At 41.1% G+C, this 17,263-nt stretch overlaps 1 protein-coding gene across 1 annotated transcript in view; it reads left to right on the plus strand.

The window, feature by feature from the left end:
- LOC113894656 overlaps positions 1–14,418 on the plus strand; it is a 29,043-nt gene extending 14,625 nt beyond the window's left edge. The window contains exon 6 of the mRNA XM_027545317.1: positions 13,339–14,418. Within this exon, the coding sequence (XP_027401118.1) occupies positions 13,339–13,439 (101 nt within the window). The 3' untranslated portion in view covers positions 13,440–14,418. The remainder of the gene's footprint in view (positions 1–13,338) is intronic.
- Positions 14,419–17,263: the final 2,845 nt, after the last annotated feature.

A 17,263-nucleotide genomic window follows, 5' to 3' on the forward strand; every position in this document is an offset into this window, starting at 1 on the left:
TGACTCTTTGTGACCCCACGCACTGTAGCCTGCCAGGCTCCTCTGTCTATAGGATTTCCCAGGCAAGAATAGTGGAGTGGGTTGCTATTTCCTTCCTCAGGGTATCTTCCCAGGTCAGGAATGGAGCCCATGTCTCCTGCATTGGCAGGCGGATTCTTTACCACGAGCCAGCAGACTTCAATTAGCCGAGGACTGGGCTCTTTGACGTTTTTAGTCTGGAAACCAAGATGGCAAAGCAGCCGCTGGTTGATGTGTTGTCAGTTGTCAAGGCAGGGGAGAGAGAACAAGCATCGTTTTTATTTTGCTCACTTTTTTTTTTTTTTTTTATTGTAGAAGCTGAACGGAGGGATTTTTATTTTGCTCACTTTTGTGTACTGAGAATACAAATATGAGGATTATAGCCCCCAGATTTTATTTTTCCACTTTGTTCAGAAACCTCATAGAGTAAATAAGTTAACGCTGGAAACATTCCTGCAATGACTGCGACTAGAAATCCTCTTGGGGAAAAACTGTCTTTGTTAGGGAAAAGAAAATTCCAAACCTTGACTTTGGGACCTCACTTTCCTTACATAAAGCTGAGAGTTGATTTCTTCTGCACAATGATGTTCCTCCTAGGAATTCAAGGTTCTGGAGACTTGAGAGAAAAGATCAGAGAAGTGAGAAAGGATGAAGGCTGGAGAATTCACCCTAAGGTGCACTGTGCCCTGTAATCAATTCCTAGGAGTTGGATGGTCACAGGGTTAAAGACTGACTCTAGGAAAAGCTTTAGGAAAAACATCTGCTTCATTGACTACACTAAAGCCTTTGACTGTGTGGATCACAACAAATTGTGGAAAATTCTTCAACAGATGGGAATATCATAACACTTTACCTGCCTCTTGAGGAACCTGTATGCAGGTCAAGAAGCAACTGTTAGAACTGGACTTTAAACAACAGAACTGGTTCAAAATTGGGAAAGGAGTACATCAAAGCTGTATATTGTCACCCTACTTAGTTAACTTCTATGCAGAGTACATTATGCAAAATGCTGGGCTGGGTAAAGCACAGTATGGAATCAAGATTTCCAGGAGAAATATTGATAACTTCAGATATGTAGATGACACCACCCTTATGGCAGAAAGTGAAGAGGAACTAAAGAGCCTCTTGATGAATGGGAAAGAGAGTGAAAAAAATAGGCTTAAAGCTCAACGTTCAAAAAACGAAGATTATGGCATCTGGTCGCATTGCTTCATGGCAAATAGATGAGGGGAAAATGGAAACAGTGGCAGATTTTATTTTCTTGGGTTCCAAAATCACTGCAGATGGTGACTGCAGCCATGAAATTAAAAGGTGCTTGCTCCTTGGAAGAAAAGCTATGACCAACCTAGATAGCATGTTAAAAAAGCAGAGACATCACTTTACTGACAAAGGTACCTATAGACAAAGCTATGGTCTTTCCAGTGGTCATGTATGGATGTGAGAGTTGGACTGTGAAGAGAGCTGAGCGCCAAAGAATTGATGCTTTTAAACTGTGGTGTTGGAGAAGACTCTTGAGCGTCCCTTGGACTGCAAGGAGATCCAACTAGTCAGTCTAAAGGAAATCAGTCCTGAACATTCGTTGGAAGGACTGATGCTGAAGCTTCATGAAGCTCCAATACTTTGGGCCACCTGATGCGAAGAACTGATTCCTTTGGAAAGACCCTGATGCTGGGAAAGATTGAAGGCAGGAGGAGAAGGGGATGACAGAGGAGGAGATGGTTGGATGGCATCACCATCTTGATGCACATGAGTTTGAGCAAGCTCTGGGGGTTGGTGATGGACAGGGAAGCCTGGTGTGCATGGGGTTGCAAAGAGTCGGACACGACTGAGTGACTGAACTGGAGGGCATGGTTCTGTCCATCTCTACTTGCTGCCATCTTTGGTGTAGCAGTGTTATCCTCAGGCTACTGGAAGAGGTCTAAGAACCTATTCCAGGCAGCACAGAGATCACAGGGAAGAGAGCAGGACTCTATACAGGACGGTATAGCTCTTGCTAGTGAGAAAAAGCTTCCAGGAAGATGTCTTTTCACGTCTTGCAATTGAATGGCATCCCTGGTTGTAGTTTGATCAGGACCAGAGGTTCCTTCAGGTGCCAGTGACCTGTGCAGTCATACAGGAGCCTGTGTTCACAAGGGTGTTGCACTTGGTTTAATGCTGTGCTGTCACCATTTTGAAATCTTTCTTAACTTTTGAAAAATTAGATCTCATTTTTATTTTGTGTTGGACTCTGTAAATTCTGTGGCTGGTTCTGGCCAAGACCTGCAGTTTGAACATGAGGAGGGAACCACCCCTTGAAAGATATGACTGTAACTGAAGTTCAGCCTCTGTACCCCGGTACTGAATTGAATCTCGGAGACAGAGTTTTGGGTGCAGTAGAAAAGAATAGCTTTATTGCTTTGCCAGGAGGCACAGGGCTAAGTGCACTCAAAACCATATGTCCCGACCTGGAGGGGTTAGTGAGGAGATTTATAGTAATGGTTCAAAGAGGAGGATGTGATCAGCTCATAGACATTCTTCTGATTGGTTGGTGGTGAGGTAATTGGGAGTCAGCATCATCAACCTTCTGATGGTTACCAGCCTGGGGTCTTTGTGCTTGTGGGCAGCATTCAGTGAATTTCTCCCACCTGGTGGGGGTTTCAGTATCTGAAAAATGGCTCAGAAATATTATTGTGTGATCCCTTGAGGGGGGACCAGGACCCTGCCCCAGTTCAGACAGTTCAGTTCAGTTCAGTCGCTCAGTCATGTCCGACTCTTTGCTACCCCATGAATCGCAGCACACCAGGCCTCCCTGTCCATCACCAACTCCTGGAGTTCACTTAGACTCACCGGCATCGAGTCAATAATGCCATCCAGCCATCTCATCCTCTGTCGTCCCCTTCTCCTCCTGCCCCCAATCCCTGCCAGCATCGGAGTCTGTTCCAATGAGTCAACTCTTCGCATGAGGTGGCCAAAGTACTGAAGTTTCAGCTTTAGCATCATTCCTTCCAAAGAACTCCCAGGGCTGATCTCCTTCAGAATGGACTGGTTGGATCTCCTTGCAGTCCAAGGGACGCTCAAGAGTCTTCTCCAACACCACAGTACAAAAACATCAATTCTTTGGCGCTCAGCTCTCTTCACAGTCCAACTCTCACATCCATACATGACCACTGGAAAAACCATAGCCTGACTAGATGGACCTTTGTTGGCAAAGTAATGCCTCTGCTTTTGAGTATGCTATCTAGGTTGGTCATAACTTTTCTTCCAAGGAGTAAGCGTCTTTTAATTTCATGGCTGCAGTCACCATCTACAGTGATTTTGGAACCCAAAAAAAATAAAGTCTGACACTGTTTCCACTGTTTCCCCATCTATTTGCCATGAAGTGATGGGACCAGATGCCATGATCTTCATTTTCTGAATGTTGAGCTTTAAGCCAACTTTTTCACTCTCCTCTTTCACTTTCATCAAGAGGCTTTTTAGTTCCTCTTCACTTTCTGCCATAAGGGTGGTGTCATCTGCATGTCTGAGGTTATTGATATTTCTCCCAGCAATCTTGATTCCAGCTTGTGCTTCTTCCAGTCCAGTGCTTCTCATGATGTACTGTGCATATAAGTTAAATAAGCAGGGTGACAATATACAGCCTTGACGCACTCCTTTTCCTATTTGGAACCAGTCTGTTGTTCCATGTCCAGTTCTAACTGTTGCTTCCTGACCTGCATACAGGTTTCTCAAGAGTCAGGTCAGGTGGTCTGGTATTCCCATCTCTTTCAGAATTTTCCACAGTTTATTGTGATCCACACAGTCAAAGGCTTTAGTGTAGTCAATAAAGCAGAAATAGATGTTTTTCTGGAACTCTCTTGCTTCTTCCATGATCCAGTGGATGTTGGCAATTTGGTCTCTGGTTCCTCTGCCTTTTCTAAAACCAGCTTGAACATCTGGAAGTTCACGGTTCACGTATTGCTGAAGCCTGGATTGGAGAATTTTGAGCATTACTTTACTAGCGTGTGAGATGAGTGCAATTGTGTGATAGTTTGAGCATTCTTTGGCATTGCCTTTCTTTGGGATTGGAATGAAACTGACCTTTTCCAGTCCTGTGGCCACTGCTGAGTTTTCCAAATTTGCTGGCATATTGAGTGCAGCACTTTCACAGCGTCATCTTTCAGGATTTGAAATAGCTCCACTGGAATTCCATCACCTCCACTAGCTTTGTTCGTAGTGATGCTTTCTAAGGCCCGCTTGACTTTACATTCCAGGATGTCTGGCTCTAGATGAGTGATTACACCATCGTGATTATCTGGGTTGTGAAGATCTTTTTTGTACAGTTCTTCTGTGTATTCTTGCCACCTCTTCTTAATATCTTCTGCTTCTGTTAGGTCCATACCATTTCTGTCCTTTATCGAGCCCACTCCTATATTTCTTTGCATTGATTTCTGAGGAAGGCTTTCTTATCTCTTCTTGCTATTCTTTGGAACTCTGCATTCAGATGCTTATATCTTTCCTTTTCTCCTTGGCTTTTCGCTTCTCTTCTTTTCACAGCTATTTGTACGCCCTCCTCAGACAGCCATTTTGCTTTTTTGCATTTCTTTTCCATGGGGATGGACTTGATCCCTGTCTCCTGTACAATGTCACAAACCTCCATCCATAGTTCTTCAGGCACTCTATCTATCAGATCTAGTCCCTTAAATCTATTTCTCACTTCCACTGTATACTCATAAGGGATTTGATTTAGGTCATACCTGAATAGTCTAGCGGTTGTCCCTACTTTCTTCGATTTAAGTCTGAATTTGGCAATAAGGAGTTCATGATCTGAGCCACAGTCAGCTCCTGGTCTTGTTTTTGTTGACTGTATAGAGCTTTTCCATCTTTGGCTGCAAAGAATATAATCAATCTGATTTTGGTGTTGACCGTCTGGTGATGTCCATGTATAGAGTCTTCTCTTGTGTTGTTGGAAGAGGGTGTTTGCTATGACCAGTGCATTTTCTTGGCAAAACTCTATTAGTCTTTGCCCTGCTTCATTCCATATTCCAAGGCCAAATTTGCCTGTTACTCCAGATGTTTCTTGACTTCCTACTTTTGCATTCCAGTCCCCTATAATGAAAAGGACATCTTTTTTGGGTGTTAGTTCTAAAAGGTCTTGTAGGTCTTCATAGAACCGTTCAACTTCAGCTTCTTCAGCAATACTGGTTGGGGCATAGACTTGGATTACTGTGATATTGAATGATTTGTGTTGGAAATGAACAGAGATCATTCTGTCGTTTTTGAGATTGCATCCAAGTACTGCATTTTGGACTCTCTTGTTGACCATGATGGCTACTCCATTTCTTCTGAGGGATTCCTGCCTGCAGTAGTAGATATAATGGTCATCTGAGTTAAATTCACCCATTCCAGTCCGTTGTAGTTCGCTGATTCCTAGAATGTCGACGTTCATTCTTGCCATCTCTTGTTTGACCACTTCCAATTTGCCTTGATTCATGGACCTGACATTTCAGGTTCCTATGCAATATTGCTCTTTTCAGCATCAGACCTTGCTTCTATCACCAGTCACATCCACAGCTGGGTATTGTTTTTGCTTTGGCTCCATCCCTTCATTCTTTCTAGAGTTATTTCTCCACTGATCTCCAGTAGCATATTGGGCGCCTACTGACCTGGGGAGTTCCTCTTTCAGTATCCTATCATTTTGCCTTGTCATACTGTTCGTGGGGTTCTCAAGGCAAGAATACTGAAGTGGTTTGCCATTCCCTTCTCCAGTGGACCACAATGTGTCAGACCTCTCCACCATGACCCGCCCTTTTTGGGTGGCCCCAGGGGCATGACTTAGTTTCATTGAATTAGACAAGGCTGTGGTCCTAGTGTGATTAGATTGACTAGTTTTCCGTGAGTATGGTTTCAGTGTGTCTGCCCTCTGATGCCCTCTTGCAACACTTATTGTCTTACTTCAGTCACTTAGTCATGTCCAAGTCTTTGCAACCCCATGGACTGCAGCATGCCAGGCTTCCTTGTCAATCACCAACTCCCGGAGTTGCTCAAACTCATGTCCCTCAAGACGGTGATGCCATCCAACCACCTCATCCTCTGTTGTCCCTTTCTCCTCCTGCCTTCAATCTTTCACAGCATCAGGGTCTTTAACAATGAGTCAGCTCTTTACATCAGGTGGCCAAACTATTGGAGCTTCAGCTTCAGCATCAGTCCTTCCAGTGAATATTCAGGATTGATTTCTTTTAGGATGGACTGGTTGTGTCTCCTTGCAGTCTAAGGGACTCTCAAGAGTCTTCTCCAACACCACAGTTCAAAAACATCAATTCTTTGGTGCTCAGCTTTCTTTATACTCCAACTCTCACATCCATATATGACTACTGGAAAGACCATAGCTTTGACTAGAGAGACTAATGACTAATGTCTCTGCTTTTCAATATGCTGTCTAGGTTGGTCATAACTTTTCTTCCAAGGAGTAAGCGTCTTTTAATTTCATGGCTGCAGTCACCATCTGCAGTGATTCTGGAGCCCAAGAAAATAAAATCTGCCACTGTTTCCACTGTTTCCCCATCTATTTGCCATGAAGTGATGGGACAGATGCCATAATCTTCGTTTTCTGAATGTTGAGCTTTAAGCCAGCTTTTTCGCTCTCTGCTTTCACTTTCATCATGATGCTCTTCAGTCCCTTTCTGCTATCTGCCATAAGGATGGTATTGTCTGTGTACCCTGCCCCAAGGCTGCACTACTGTTTCTTGTTTTTGGCTTCTCTGCCCCTGTCTCATCTTCCCCTCCCTTCCCTGTTTAGCAGTCATTTGTACCTGGCCCTTTGGAACTCAGGGAAGGCCATGGATGCTGAATGAAACCTCACTTCAGTTTAGTCTCTCGGTCATGTTTGACTCTTTGCGACATGGACTGCAGCACGCTAGGCCTCCCTGTCCATCACCAATTCCCAGAGTTTACTCAAACTCATGTCTATTGATATGGTGATGTCATCCAACCATCTCATCCTCTGTCATCCCCTTCTCCTCCTGCCTTCAATCTTCCCCAGCATCAGGGTCTTTTCCAATGAGTCAGTTCTTTGCATCAGGTGGCCAAAGTATTGGAGCTTCATGAAGCTTCAGCATCAGTTCTTCCAATTAATATTCAGGATTGATTTCCTTTAGGATGGACTGGTTGGATCTTCTTGCTGTCCAAGGGACTCTCAAGAGCCTTCTGCAACACCACAGTTCAAAAGCATCAAGTTTTTGGCACTCAGCTTTCTTTATAGTCCAATTCTCACATCCGTACATGACTATTTCCTGCTAACAAGAAAACAAGGGACACAGAAAGTCCTTTGTGTCCAGGAGTCCCACAGGGTCCTGCTCGGTTTCATGACCACATGTAAAAGGGTGAATTCCTAATCAGTATGACAACCATTTTTCAATAAGTGTGAGAACGGAGCATGGTTGGTTTCCACACATGTGAGTTGACTGAAAGCTGAGTTTTCAGTGTGAGTCACGGCTGCACAGTGTTGGATAATGAAAGGGCTCACGAGGCCCCACAGGGTGTACTCACGTAGAGCTTTAGTAAAGGGATGTGGTGGGGCAGAGAAGGCAAATGCAGAGAGGCTAGGGTCTTCCGGAAGCAACTGCAAGCACTCTTCTCTCACATAGGAAGGGCTTCATCTTCAGATTGTGAACCACCAGATATATGCAATATACTCTAGTCTCAGGGTATTTTCATCAAACATTTTCCCCATGAGTCTAGTTGGGCTTTCCTGATAGCTCAGTTGGTAAAGAATCCACCTGCAATGCAGAAGACCCTGGTTTGATTCCTGGGTCTGGAAGATTTGCTGGAGAAGGGATAGGTTACCCACTCCAGTATTCTTGGGCTTCGCTTGTGGCTCAGCTGGTAAAGAATCTGCCTGCAATGTGGGGGACCTGGGTTTGATTTTGGGTTGGGAAGATCCCCTGGAGAAAGGAACAGCTGCCCACAGTCCATGGGGTCACAAAGAGTCGGACACGACTGAGCAACTTTCACTACAGGGGGTCTTCCTAGAGGGTGTGACAGTGTTTCTAAAGCCATAATCATGAAGGAGCTGTAATCACAAGCTCTGAGTAAGGAATAATAATATCTACTTCACAGGTAACACCATAGATATCTGTGGAAAGTAAATAAGATGACATCATGTTTTATTTACTAATTAAAAAGATGATAAAACCATTGGTACATAAAAGATGCTCACTGTGTTATTTTAGTTTTGTTAAAGAAGAATGCTATTTATTTTTCTACATACAAACTTCAGTTTTGGCTATTATTTTAAATGTGATTGTTATAAGGAATATGGATAATGTATTTTAACTTCAGTTTCAAAATGAAGTTGAGTTTCTCCAAATTCATAATAACAACTCTGTAAAAATGTTAAGTGTGTTGGCAGAAGAGACTGGGTGGTAGGGTGGGGAGGGAGAGCAAGCACTTTAGGTTTTAGAGTTTTTTTTTTTTTAAGAGCCGATAGGGGATTTACATCATGTGCAGTTTTGAAAAGAGATTCAGAAAGTGAAAAACGGTGATTACTTGCAAATATCATGAGACATTGTAGAGAGGTGTTGCTGTCAGTAAATTGAGGAAATAGATAACACCATATTTTTTGTGTTTTGGCCACACTGCATGGCATGTAGGATCTTAGTTCTCCAACCAGGTATTGAACCCAGGTCCCTTACAGTGGAAGAGCAGAATCTTAACCACTAGACCACCAGGGAAGTCCTTTTTTTCCCTTTTTGTTACCAATCAAGATAGTGTTCCCATTTTTCCTGGTTACCTTCTAGCCTTGTGCACATACATAGTTTTACACATTTGCTGTTATAGAATTTTCTAGTTTACTCTTTGTCTTGCACAATACCAGAGTTTTGTTTTGTTTTGTTTTTGATGCCAGAGTATTTCTTATGTTATAGTCTCTTTCTTCCTCATCTGTCTCAAAACCATCTCTCCTTTCTCAAACATATTCCTATCCCACCTCTAACAGATCTTAATAACTTCTAGTGCATTCTTATATAACCATACTATGAAAAGATAGTCAGATACATGCTGTGGGATATAGTTGTTTTATAGACAGAATAATTCTATTCATTTCTCTGCAAGGGGCTTTCATCACATACAATCTATAATAAATATTCTAGTAGAAAAATTGATGAAGTGCTAAAGCAATCTTCTAAATAGTTGCATAATACTCCACAGCCTAGATACACTTCAGTTAATCTAATCATTCTTTTATTAATGAATTTTAATTTACTTATTGTGAAGTCAAGTGGGCCTTAGAAAGCATCACTATAAACAAAGCTAGTGGAGGTGATGGAATTCCAGTGGAGCTATTTCAAATCCTGAAAGATGATGCTGTGAAAGTGCTGCACTCAATATGCCAGCAAACTTGGAAAACTCAGCAGTGGCCACAGGACTGGAAAAGGTCAGTTTTCATTCCAATCCCAAAGAAAGGCAATGCCAAAGAATGCTCAAACTACCACACAATCAATTGCACTCATCTCACATGCTAGTAAAGTAATGCTCAAAATTCTCCAATCCAGGCTTCAGCAATACGTGAACCATGAACTTCTAGATGTTCAAGCTGGTTTTAGAAAAGGCAGAGGAACCAGAGACCAAATTGCCAACATCCGCTGGATCATGGAAGAAGCAAGAGAGTTCCAGAAAAACATCTATTTCTGCTTTATTGATATGCCAAAGCCTTTGACTGTGTGGATCACAATAAACTGTGGAAAATTCTGAAAGAGATGGGAATATCAGACCACCTGACCTGACTCTTGAGAAATCTGTATGCAGGTTAGGAAGCAACAGTTAGAACTGGACATGGAACAACGGACTGGTTCCAAATAAGAAAAGGAGTGCGTCAAGGCTGTATATTGTCACCCTGCTTATTTAACTTATATGCACAGTACATCATGAGAAACGCTGGACTGGAAGAAACACAAGCTGGAATCAAGGTTGCTGGGAGAAATATCAATAACCTCAGATATGCAGATGACACCACCCTTATGGCAGAAAGTGAAGAGGAACTAAAAATCCTCTTGATGAGAGTGAAAGAGGAGAGTGAAAAAGTTGGCTTAAAGCTCAACATTCAGAAAACGAAGATCATGGCATCTGGTCCCATCACTTCATGGCAAATAGATGGGGAAACAGTGGAAACAGTGGCAGACTTTATTTTTCTGGGCTCCAAAATCACTACAGATGGTGACTGCAGCCATGAAATTAAAAGACGCTTACTCCTTGGAAGAAAAGTTATGACCAACCTAGATAGCATATTCAAAAGCAGAGACATTACTTTGCCAACAAAGGTCTGTCTAGTCAAGGCTATGGTTTTTCCAGTGGTCATGTATGGATTGTGAGAGTTGGACTGTGAAGAAGGCTGAGCGCCGAAGAATTGATGCTTTTGAACTGTGGTGTTGGAGAAGACTCTTGAGCGTCCCTTGGACTGCAAGGAGATCCAACCAGTCCATTCTGAAGGAGATCAGCCCTGGGATTTCTTTGGAAGGAATGATGCTGAAGCTGAAACTCCAGTACTTTGGTCACCTTATGCGAAAGACTCTGATGCTGGGAGGGATTGGGGGCAGGAGGAGAAGGGGACGACAGAAGATGAGATGGCTGGATGGCATCACAGACTCGATGGAGTTGAGTCTGAACTCCGGGAGTTGGTGATGGACAGAGAGACCTGGGGTGCTGCGATTCATGGGGTCGCAAGGAGTCGGACATGACTGAGCGACAAAACTGAACTGAATTTATTTTTGCTTTATTACTTGCCAGTCAGTGTTTCAATAAATACCCTTTATACTTCCTACTTGGGTAAATACACTTTTCATTCTGTAAAATCTAATTGTATAGGATCAATTTCCAGAACTTGAATTGGTGAATAAAAGGATACATATATTTTTAATTTTAACAGTTTGCCAAATTAATTTTCAAAAATATTGGCAGTAATTCCAGTGCCTACTGTTAATAACCATTTATAGAATTGCCAGCTTGTCCCACTCACCCCCTGCTCATCCCTCCAACTAGCACTGTAATGTTCTTCTGCACTTTTTGTCACCTGTTGGCAAAATGTTAAGTCACTGTTACTTTAATAGAATGTCCCTGCTAATTGTGAAGTTGAACTTCTTTTTAATGTATCTATGTGCATCAGAATTTCTCCTTTTATAAAACAACTATTTTTAATCCTTTGACTATTTTTAGGTGGGCTATTTGTCCTTGTATTGTTAATTTATGGGAACTATAATATTAACATATTTATATAGAATATATACACAGGAATTATTTATCTGATTGATGTGCTTCAAAGATTGTTTTTTTAAAGTCTACTCCTTGTTGTCTGACTTTGCTTATTGTCTTTTTGTTGTATTTAAAATATTTGCATAGTGAAATGTTTCTTCATTTTCCTTTTTTTTTTTTTTGAGTTTTACATAGAGGCTCCCCCCACCCCCACCACAACACTGCCATAAATGCCAAGGACATGCAAATATTTTCATAGGTTTTCTTCTAAGTGGTTATTGTTATATGTTTTTATATTTAAGTGTTTCAATCCTCATGAAAATTCTTTATTTTTTATATAGGTAAAAGGAAGGGTCTACCTTTCCTCCCTGTGTGACTAGCATCGTTCTAGCATCTTTATTTAAACAAACCACCCTTTCCCACTGACTTGTAACATCATCCTTATCACATCTCAATTTTCCTATGTGTGAGCTTCTAACTTGTTTTAGTTACAATGGCTTTTTGTTTTTAGAAAATCTGGTAAAGCAAGATTGCCTCCTCACTCCCTCGCTACTACTTTTTTTTTTCTCTGCTAGAGTTTTCTTAGATATGTTTTGACATTTATCTTCTATATGATATGTATTCCACCCCTGCTTTTTTTTGCTGGTCTTAAGTGGTACAGAATTGGACTGATTTGATCAATCATCCTCTTTTTGTTTATTTCGAATTGAAAGATAATTACAATATTGTGTTGGTTTCTCCATACATCAGCATGAGTCAGCCATAGGTATAAATGTGTCCCCTCCTGCTTGAGCCTCCCTCCCACTCCTTCTCACCCCTCTAGGTCAGCATCCTCTTTAATGATTGGTGCATCAGCATCTTGATGGCTTGCTCTTCCCAGCACTGCCAGGAAGTAACCATCAGGACATGCTTGATGCAGGGCTGAGGCAAAGGAACTGCTGGGCCAGCAGGGAGGGCATGGTGTGAAATTAGCAGTCTTCTGACGTTCACTGGATCATTGAAAAAGCAAGAGAGTTCCAGAAAAGCATCTACGTCTGCTTTATTGACTATGCCAAAGCCACACTTCAGTCATGCTGACTCTTCAAGACCCCATGGACTATAGCCTACCAGGCTCCTCCACCCATGGGATTTTCCAGGCAAGAGTACTGGAGTGGGTTGCCATTTCCTTCTCCAACAACAAACTCTGGAAAATTCTTAAAGAGAACGGAATACCATACCACCTGACCTGCCTCTTGAGAAATCTGTATGCAAGTCAGGAAGCAACAGTTAGAACTGGACATGGAACAATAGACTGTTTTAAATTGGGAAAGGAGTACTCAAGGCTGTATATTGTCACCCTGCTTATTTAACTTCTATGCAGAGTACATCATGAGAAACGCTGGGCTGGAGGAAGCACAAGCTGGAATCAAGATTGACAGGAGAAATATCAATAACCTCAGATATGCAGATGACACCACCCTTATGACAGAAAGTGAAGAACTAAAGAGCCTCTTGATGAAAGTGAAAGAGGAGAGTGAAAAAGTTGGCTTAAAACTCAACATTCAGAAAAGTAAGATCATGGCATCTGGTCCCATCACTTCATGGCAAGTAGATGGGGAAACAGTGACAGACTTTATTTTGGGGGGCTCCAAAATCACTGCAGATGGTGACTGCAGCCATAAAATTAAAAGACGCTTGCTCCTTGGAAGAAAAGTTATGACCAACCTACACAGCATATTAAAAAGAAGAGACATTACTTTGCCAGCAGAAGTCCGTCTAGTCAAAGCAATGGCTTTTCACTTTCATCCAGAGGCTCTTTAGTAAGGTTCTTAAAATGTAGTTTATTATTGTTTGCTTTTCCATGTCATATGTTTAACGTGTACACACAACATCCTTGATTCATACTTTTATTTTTTAATATGTACCCGTGAACAATATATGGTATTATTATATGAACTCTCAAAACTTACTGAAATATTATATGGTTGTCTTTGAGACGCATTTACATTGAAAGATAACACGTAGCTCTTTCCTCTTCAGAGCTGCATAGTTTTCTGCCAAGGGGACATAATGTTTTGCTAATATAGACAATATAAAGAGAACGTCTTCATGCGTATCTTTTTGTGTACATCTCCTCCCCAGGGTGCAAGAATTTTGCAAGGAGGTACCTGAGATGTGGAGCTGCTGGTTTGCTGGTTGTCCTCACTCCCAGTCTCCCTCCTCGTGTGGCCGCTCTGTCCTGAGATGCTGATCCCTGTGGACTGCCCTGCCTAGTGCCTTCTCACTGGGTATGACCAACGGGAGGGGCTGCCAGGAGACTAGAGGGCGGCACAGAGGGGTCTGGATGGCTTTCCTCTTGTTTCAGTGTTGCATGTCCGGGCAGTTACCCACTTTTCAATGACTGCAGCTCTCCCTCCTCTGTTCCAGCAATGACAACTCCCACCTCTGTTTCCTCATCCAAATGGCCCTATGCAAAGTAACAGATTCCCAGTATTGCTTGTTTCTGGGTATCTCAACATCCATTATCTCCTTCAAGCTGTCTATTCCTATTCTTTCCATGAAGAGCTCTTGGTTTGAACATTTGGCTTAAGTTGTGTTTCCTATAATGACGAAGCCAATGACCTATTGGCTTCATAGGACACACTCATCTTAAAAAAATTAATGTTTCCTTTGGATGCTCTCTGGTGGCCCAGACAGTAAAGAGTCTGCCTGCAATGCAGGAGGCCCCAGGTTCAATCCTTGGGTCAGGTAGATTCCCTGGAAAAGAAATGGCAACCCACTCCAGTATTCTTGCCTGGAAAAATCCCATGGGCAGAGGAGCATGGTGGGCTACAGTCCATGGGGTCACTAAGAGTCAGACAGGTCTCGGCTTTAAAAAGTTTTGTTTTACTTTAAAAAGTTTTGTTTTAAACATTTGCTTTAAAAAGTTCCCCAGTTTTGGAAAGTCAAATAGTACTAAAATTTTATGATGGAAAACAACAGTCAGCTTTCTTTTTATCTTCATCTAATTTGGCTCTCTAGAGGCAACTTTCCTCAACTGTTCTTATTTCTCTGTTGACTCAGTGTGGAACATCTTTTCTTGCATGCGTTGGCCATTTATATATCTTTCTTATTTTGTGAAGTGTTTATTCAAGTCTTTTTAAAATTGATTTTCATAAGTTATTTATATTTCTTGGATATGAAATATGTGTCAAATATATGTTCAATATTTCCTCCCAACCTGAGATTTGCCTCTTCTTTTATTTTGTTCTGCTAAAATTAATAATTCAAGGAAAAAATACTTTTGCTTTCATTATGTGACAGTTTCAAGCCTAAATATCTGTTTTTAATTTTTAAAAACTTTTATTGAAATACAGTTGATTTACAATGTCATGTTAATTTTAGTTGCAGAGCAAAGCGATTCAGTTATATATTTATACATATATATCTATTCTTTTACATCCTCTTCCATTGTAGGTTTTTACAAGTTATTGAGTAGAATTCTCTGTGCTGTATAATAGGTACAGGTTGGTTATCTATTTTACATATAATAATATGTATGTTTTACTCTCAAACTCCTAATTTATCCCTCCCCACCTCCCCTTTCACAATGGGGAAAGAGTTTGTCTTCTGTGTCTGTGAGTCTATTTGTGTTTCATAAATAAGTTCATTTGTATAATTTTTTCTTTTAGACTTCACATATAAGAGATATCATATGATGTTTGTCTTTCTCCGCCTGACTTACTGCACTTAGTATGATTATCTCTAGGTCCATCCATGTTGTTACAAATGGCATTCTTTCTTTCCTTCTTTTTATACCCTACCTCTTCTTTGTCTATTCATCTGTCAGTAAGCACTTAGGTTGCTTCCATGTCTTGGCTATTGTAAATAGTGCTGCAATGAACTTGGGTGCATGTACCTTTACAAATTATGTTTTCTCCAGATATATACTCAGGAGTTACAGGATCATATGATAGTTCTATTTTTATTATTTTAAGGAACCTTTTATTTTCTTAACAATCTTTTGTAAAGAGCAGAACGTTTTGATTATGATAAAATCTAACATTTTATTGGAATCCAGTTTATTAAGACTTTTCCTTTATGGCTGTTTGCTTTTGGTATCACAGCTAAGAATCATTGCCTACACAAGGTAAAAAGTTTTATTGTTTTCTTTTTGCAGTTTTATAGTTTTAGCTTTTGCATTTATATCTGTGATCCATTTCTATTGTTTTTGTTTTGTTTTATATGGTTTGAGATTTGTTCCTTTTTTTTTTCTGGATGGATAAAGTGAAGAGGAACTAAAAAGCCTCTTGATGAAGGTGAAAGAGGAGAGTGAAAAAGTTGGCTTAAAACTCAACATTCAGAAAATGAAGATCATGGCATCTGGTCCCATCACTTCATGGGAAATAGATGGGGAAACAGTGGAAACAGTGTCAGACTTTATTTTTTGGGCTCCAAAATCACTGCAGATGGTGACTGCAGCCATGAAATTAAAAGACGTGTACTCCTTGGAAGAAAAGTTATGACCAACCTAGATAGCATGTTCAAAAGCAGAGATATTACTTTGCCAACAAAGGTCCGTCTAGTCAAGGCTATGGTTTTTCCAGTGGTCATGTAAGGATGTGAGAGTTGGACTGTGAGCACCGAAGAATTGATGCTTTTGAACTGTGGTGCTGGAGAAGACTCTTGAGAGTCCCTTGGACTGCAAGGAGATCCAACCAATCCATTCTGAAGGAGATCAGCCCTGGGAGTTCTTTGGAAGGAATGATGCTAAAGCTGAAACTCCTGTACTTTGGTCACCTCATGCGAAGAGTTGACTCATTGGAAAAGACTGTGATGCTGGGAGGGATTGAGGGCAGGAGGAAAAGGGGACGACAGAGGATGAGATGTCTGGATGGCATCACTGACTCGATGTATGTGAGTTTGAGTGAACTCCGGGAGTTGGTGATGGACAGGGAGGCCTGGCGTGCTGCGATTCATGGGGTCGTAAAGAGTCGGACACGACTGAGCGGCTGAACTGAACTGAACTGGGTAGCTAGTATTTCCAGCAGCATTTATGGAAAGAACTGGTCTTTTCTCATTGAATGATTTTAGTGCTTTGCCAGAAATCAATTGACCATACAAGTGAGACTGTTTATGGGTTTTGGGTTTGATTTAATCAATTGATTTATTTATCTTCATGTTAATACTACACTGCTCTACTTACTATAGCTTTAATGTAATGACTTGAAATCAAGTCCTTCAGCTTTTTTCTTCTTTTTTGAGATTATTTTAGCTAGATTTAATTCTTTGCAGTTTTATATGAATTTTAAAAAATTTTAATGCTATTTGTTAATTTTTGGCTGTGCTGGGTCTTTGTTGCTGCATGGGCTTTTTCTCTAGTTGTGGTGAGTGGGAACTACTCCTTAGTTATGGTGTGTGGGCTTTTCACTGTGGTGGCTTCTCTTATTGCAGAACACAGGTTCAAGAGGATGCGTACTTCAGTAGTTGCAACACATGGGCTCAGCAGTTGCAGCTCCTGGGCTCTAGAGCACAGGCTCAATAATTGTAGTGCACAGGCTTAGTTGCTTCATGGCACGTGGGATCGCCCCAGATCAGGGGTTGAACCTGTGTTTCCTGCACTGGCAGGTGGATTCATTACCACTGAGCCACGAGGGAAGCTCCTCGGATGAATTTTAGAATTACCTTTTCAACTTCTATGGAGATCTGCTAGGATTTTTATATAGGTATGGGAAAGTGATGTGTTAACAGTATAGTCTTCTAGTCTCTGAATATGGCACCTCTCTTCATTTATCTAGGTCCTCTTTAATTTCTCTCAGCAATTATTTTCGTTTTTAGTGGATATATACTGTATATTTTTATTTAACTTTTTGTTAAATATATTAATACTATTCAAAATGGAATTAAAATTTGTTTTCCAACCAATAGTTTCTATGATATAGAAATACAATTACTTTTTGTAGAGACCTTCTATCCTTTGGCATTGCTAAAGTTGTTGTTCTAGTAGTTTGTTTTATAGATCTTAGGGTTTTTTGACATATAGGAACATGTTATCTTTGAATAAAGACAACTTTACTGTCTCCTTTCT

The sequence above is a fragment of the Bos indicus x Bos taurus genome, chromosome 6 (genome assembly GCF_003369695.1).
Source record: "Bos indicus x Bos taurus breed Angus x Brahman F1 hybrid chromosome 6, Bos_hybrid_MaternalHap_v2.0, whole genome shotgun sequence".
Classification (NCBI taxonomy): Eukaryota; Metazoa; Chordata; class Mammalia; order Artiodactyla; family Bovidae; genus Bos; species Bos indicus x Bos taurus.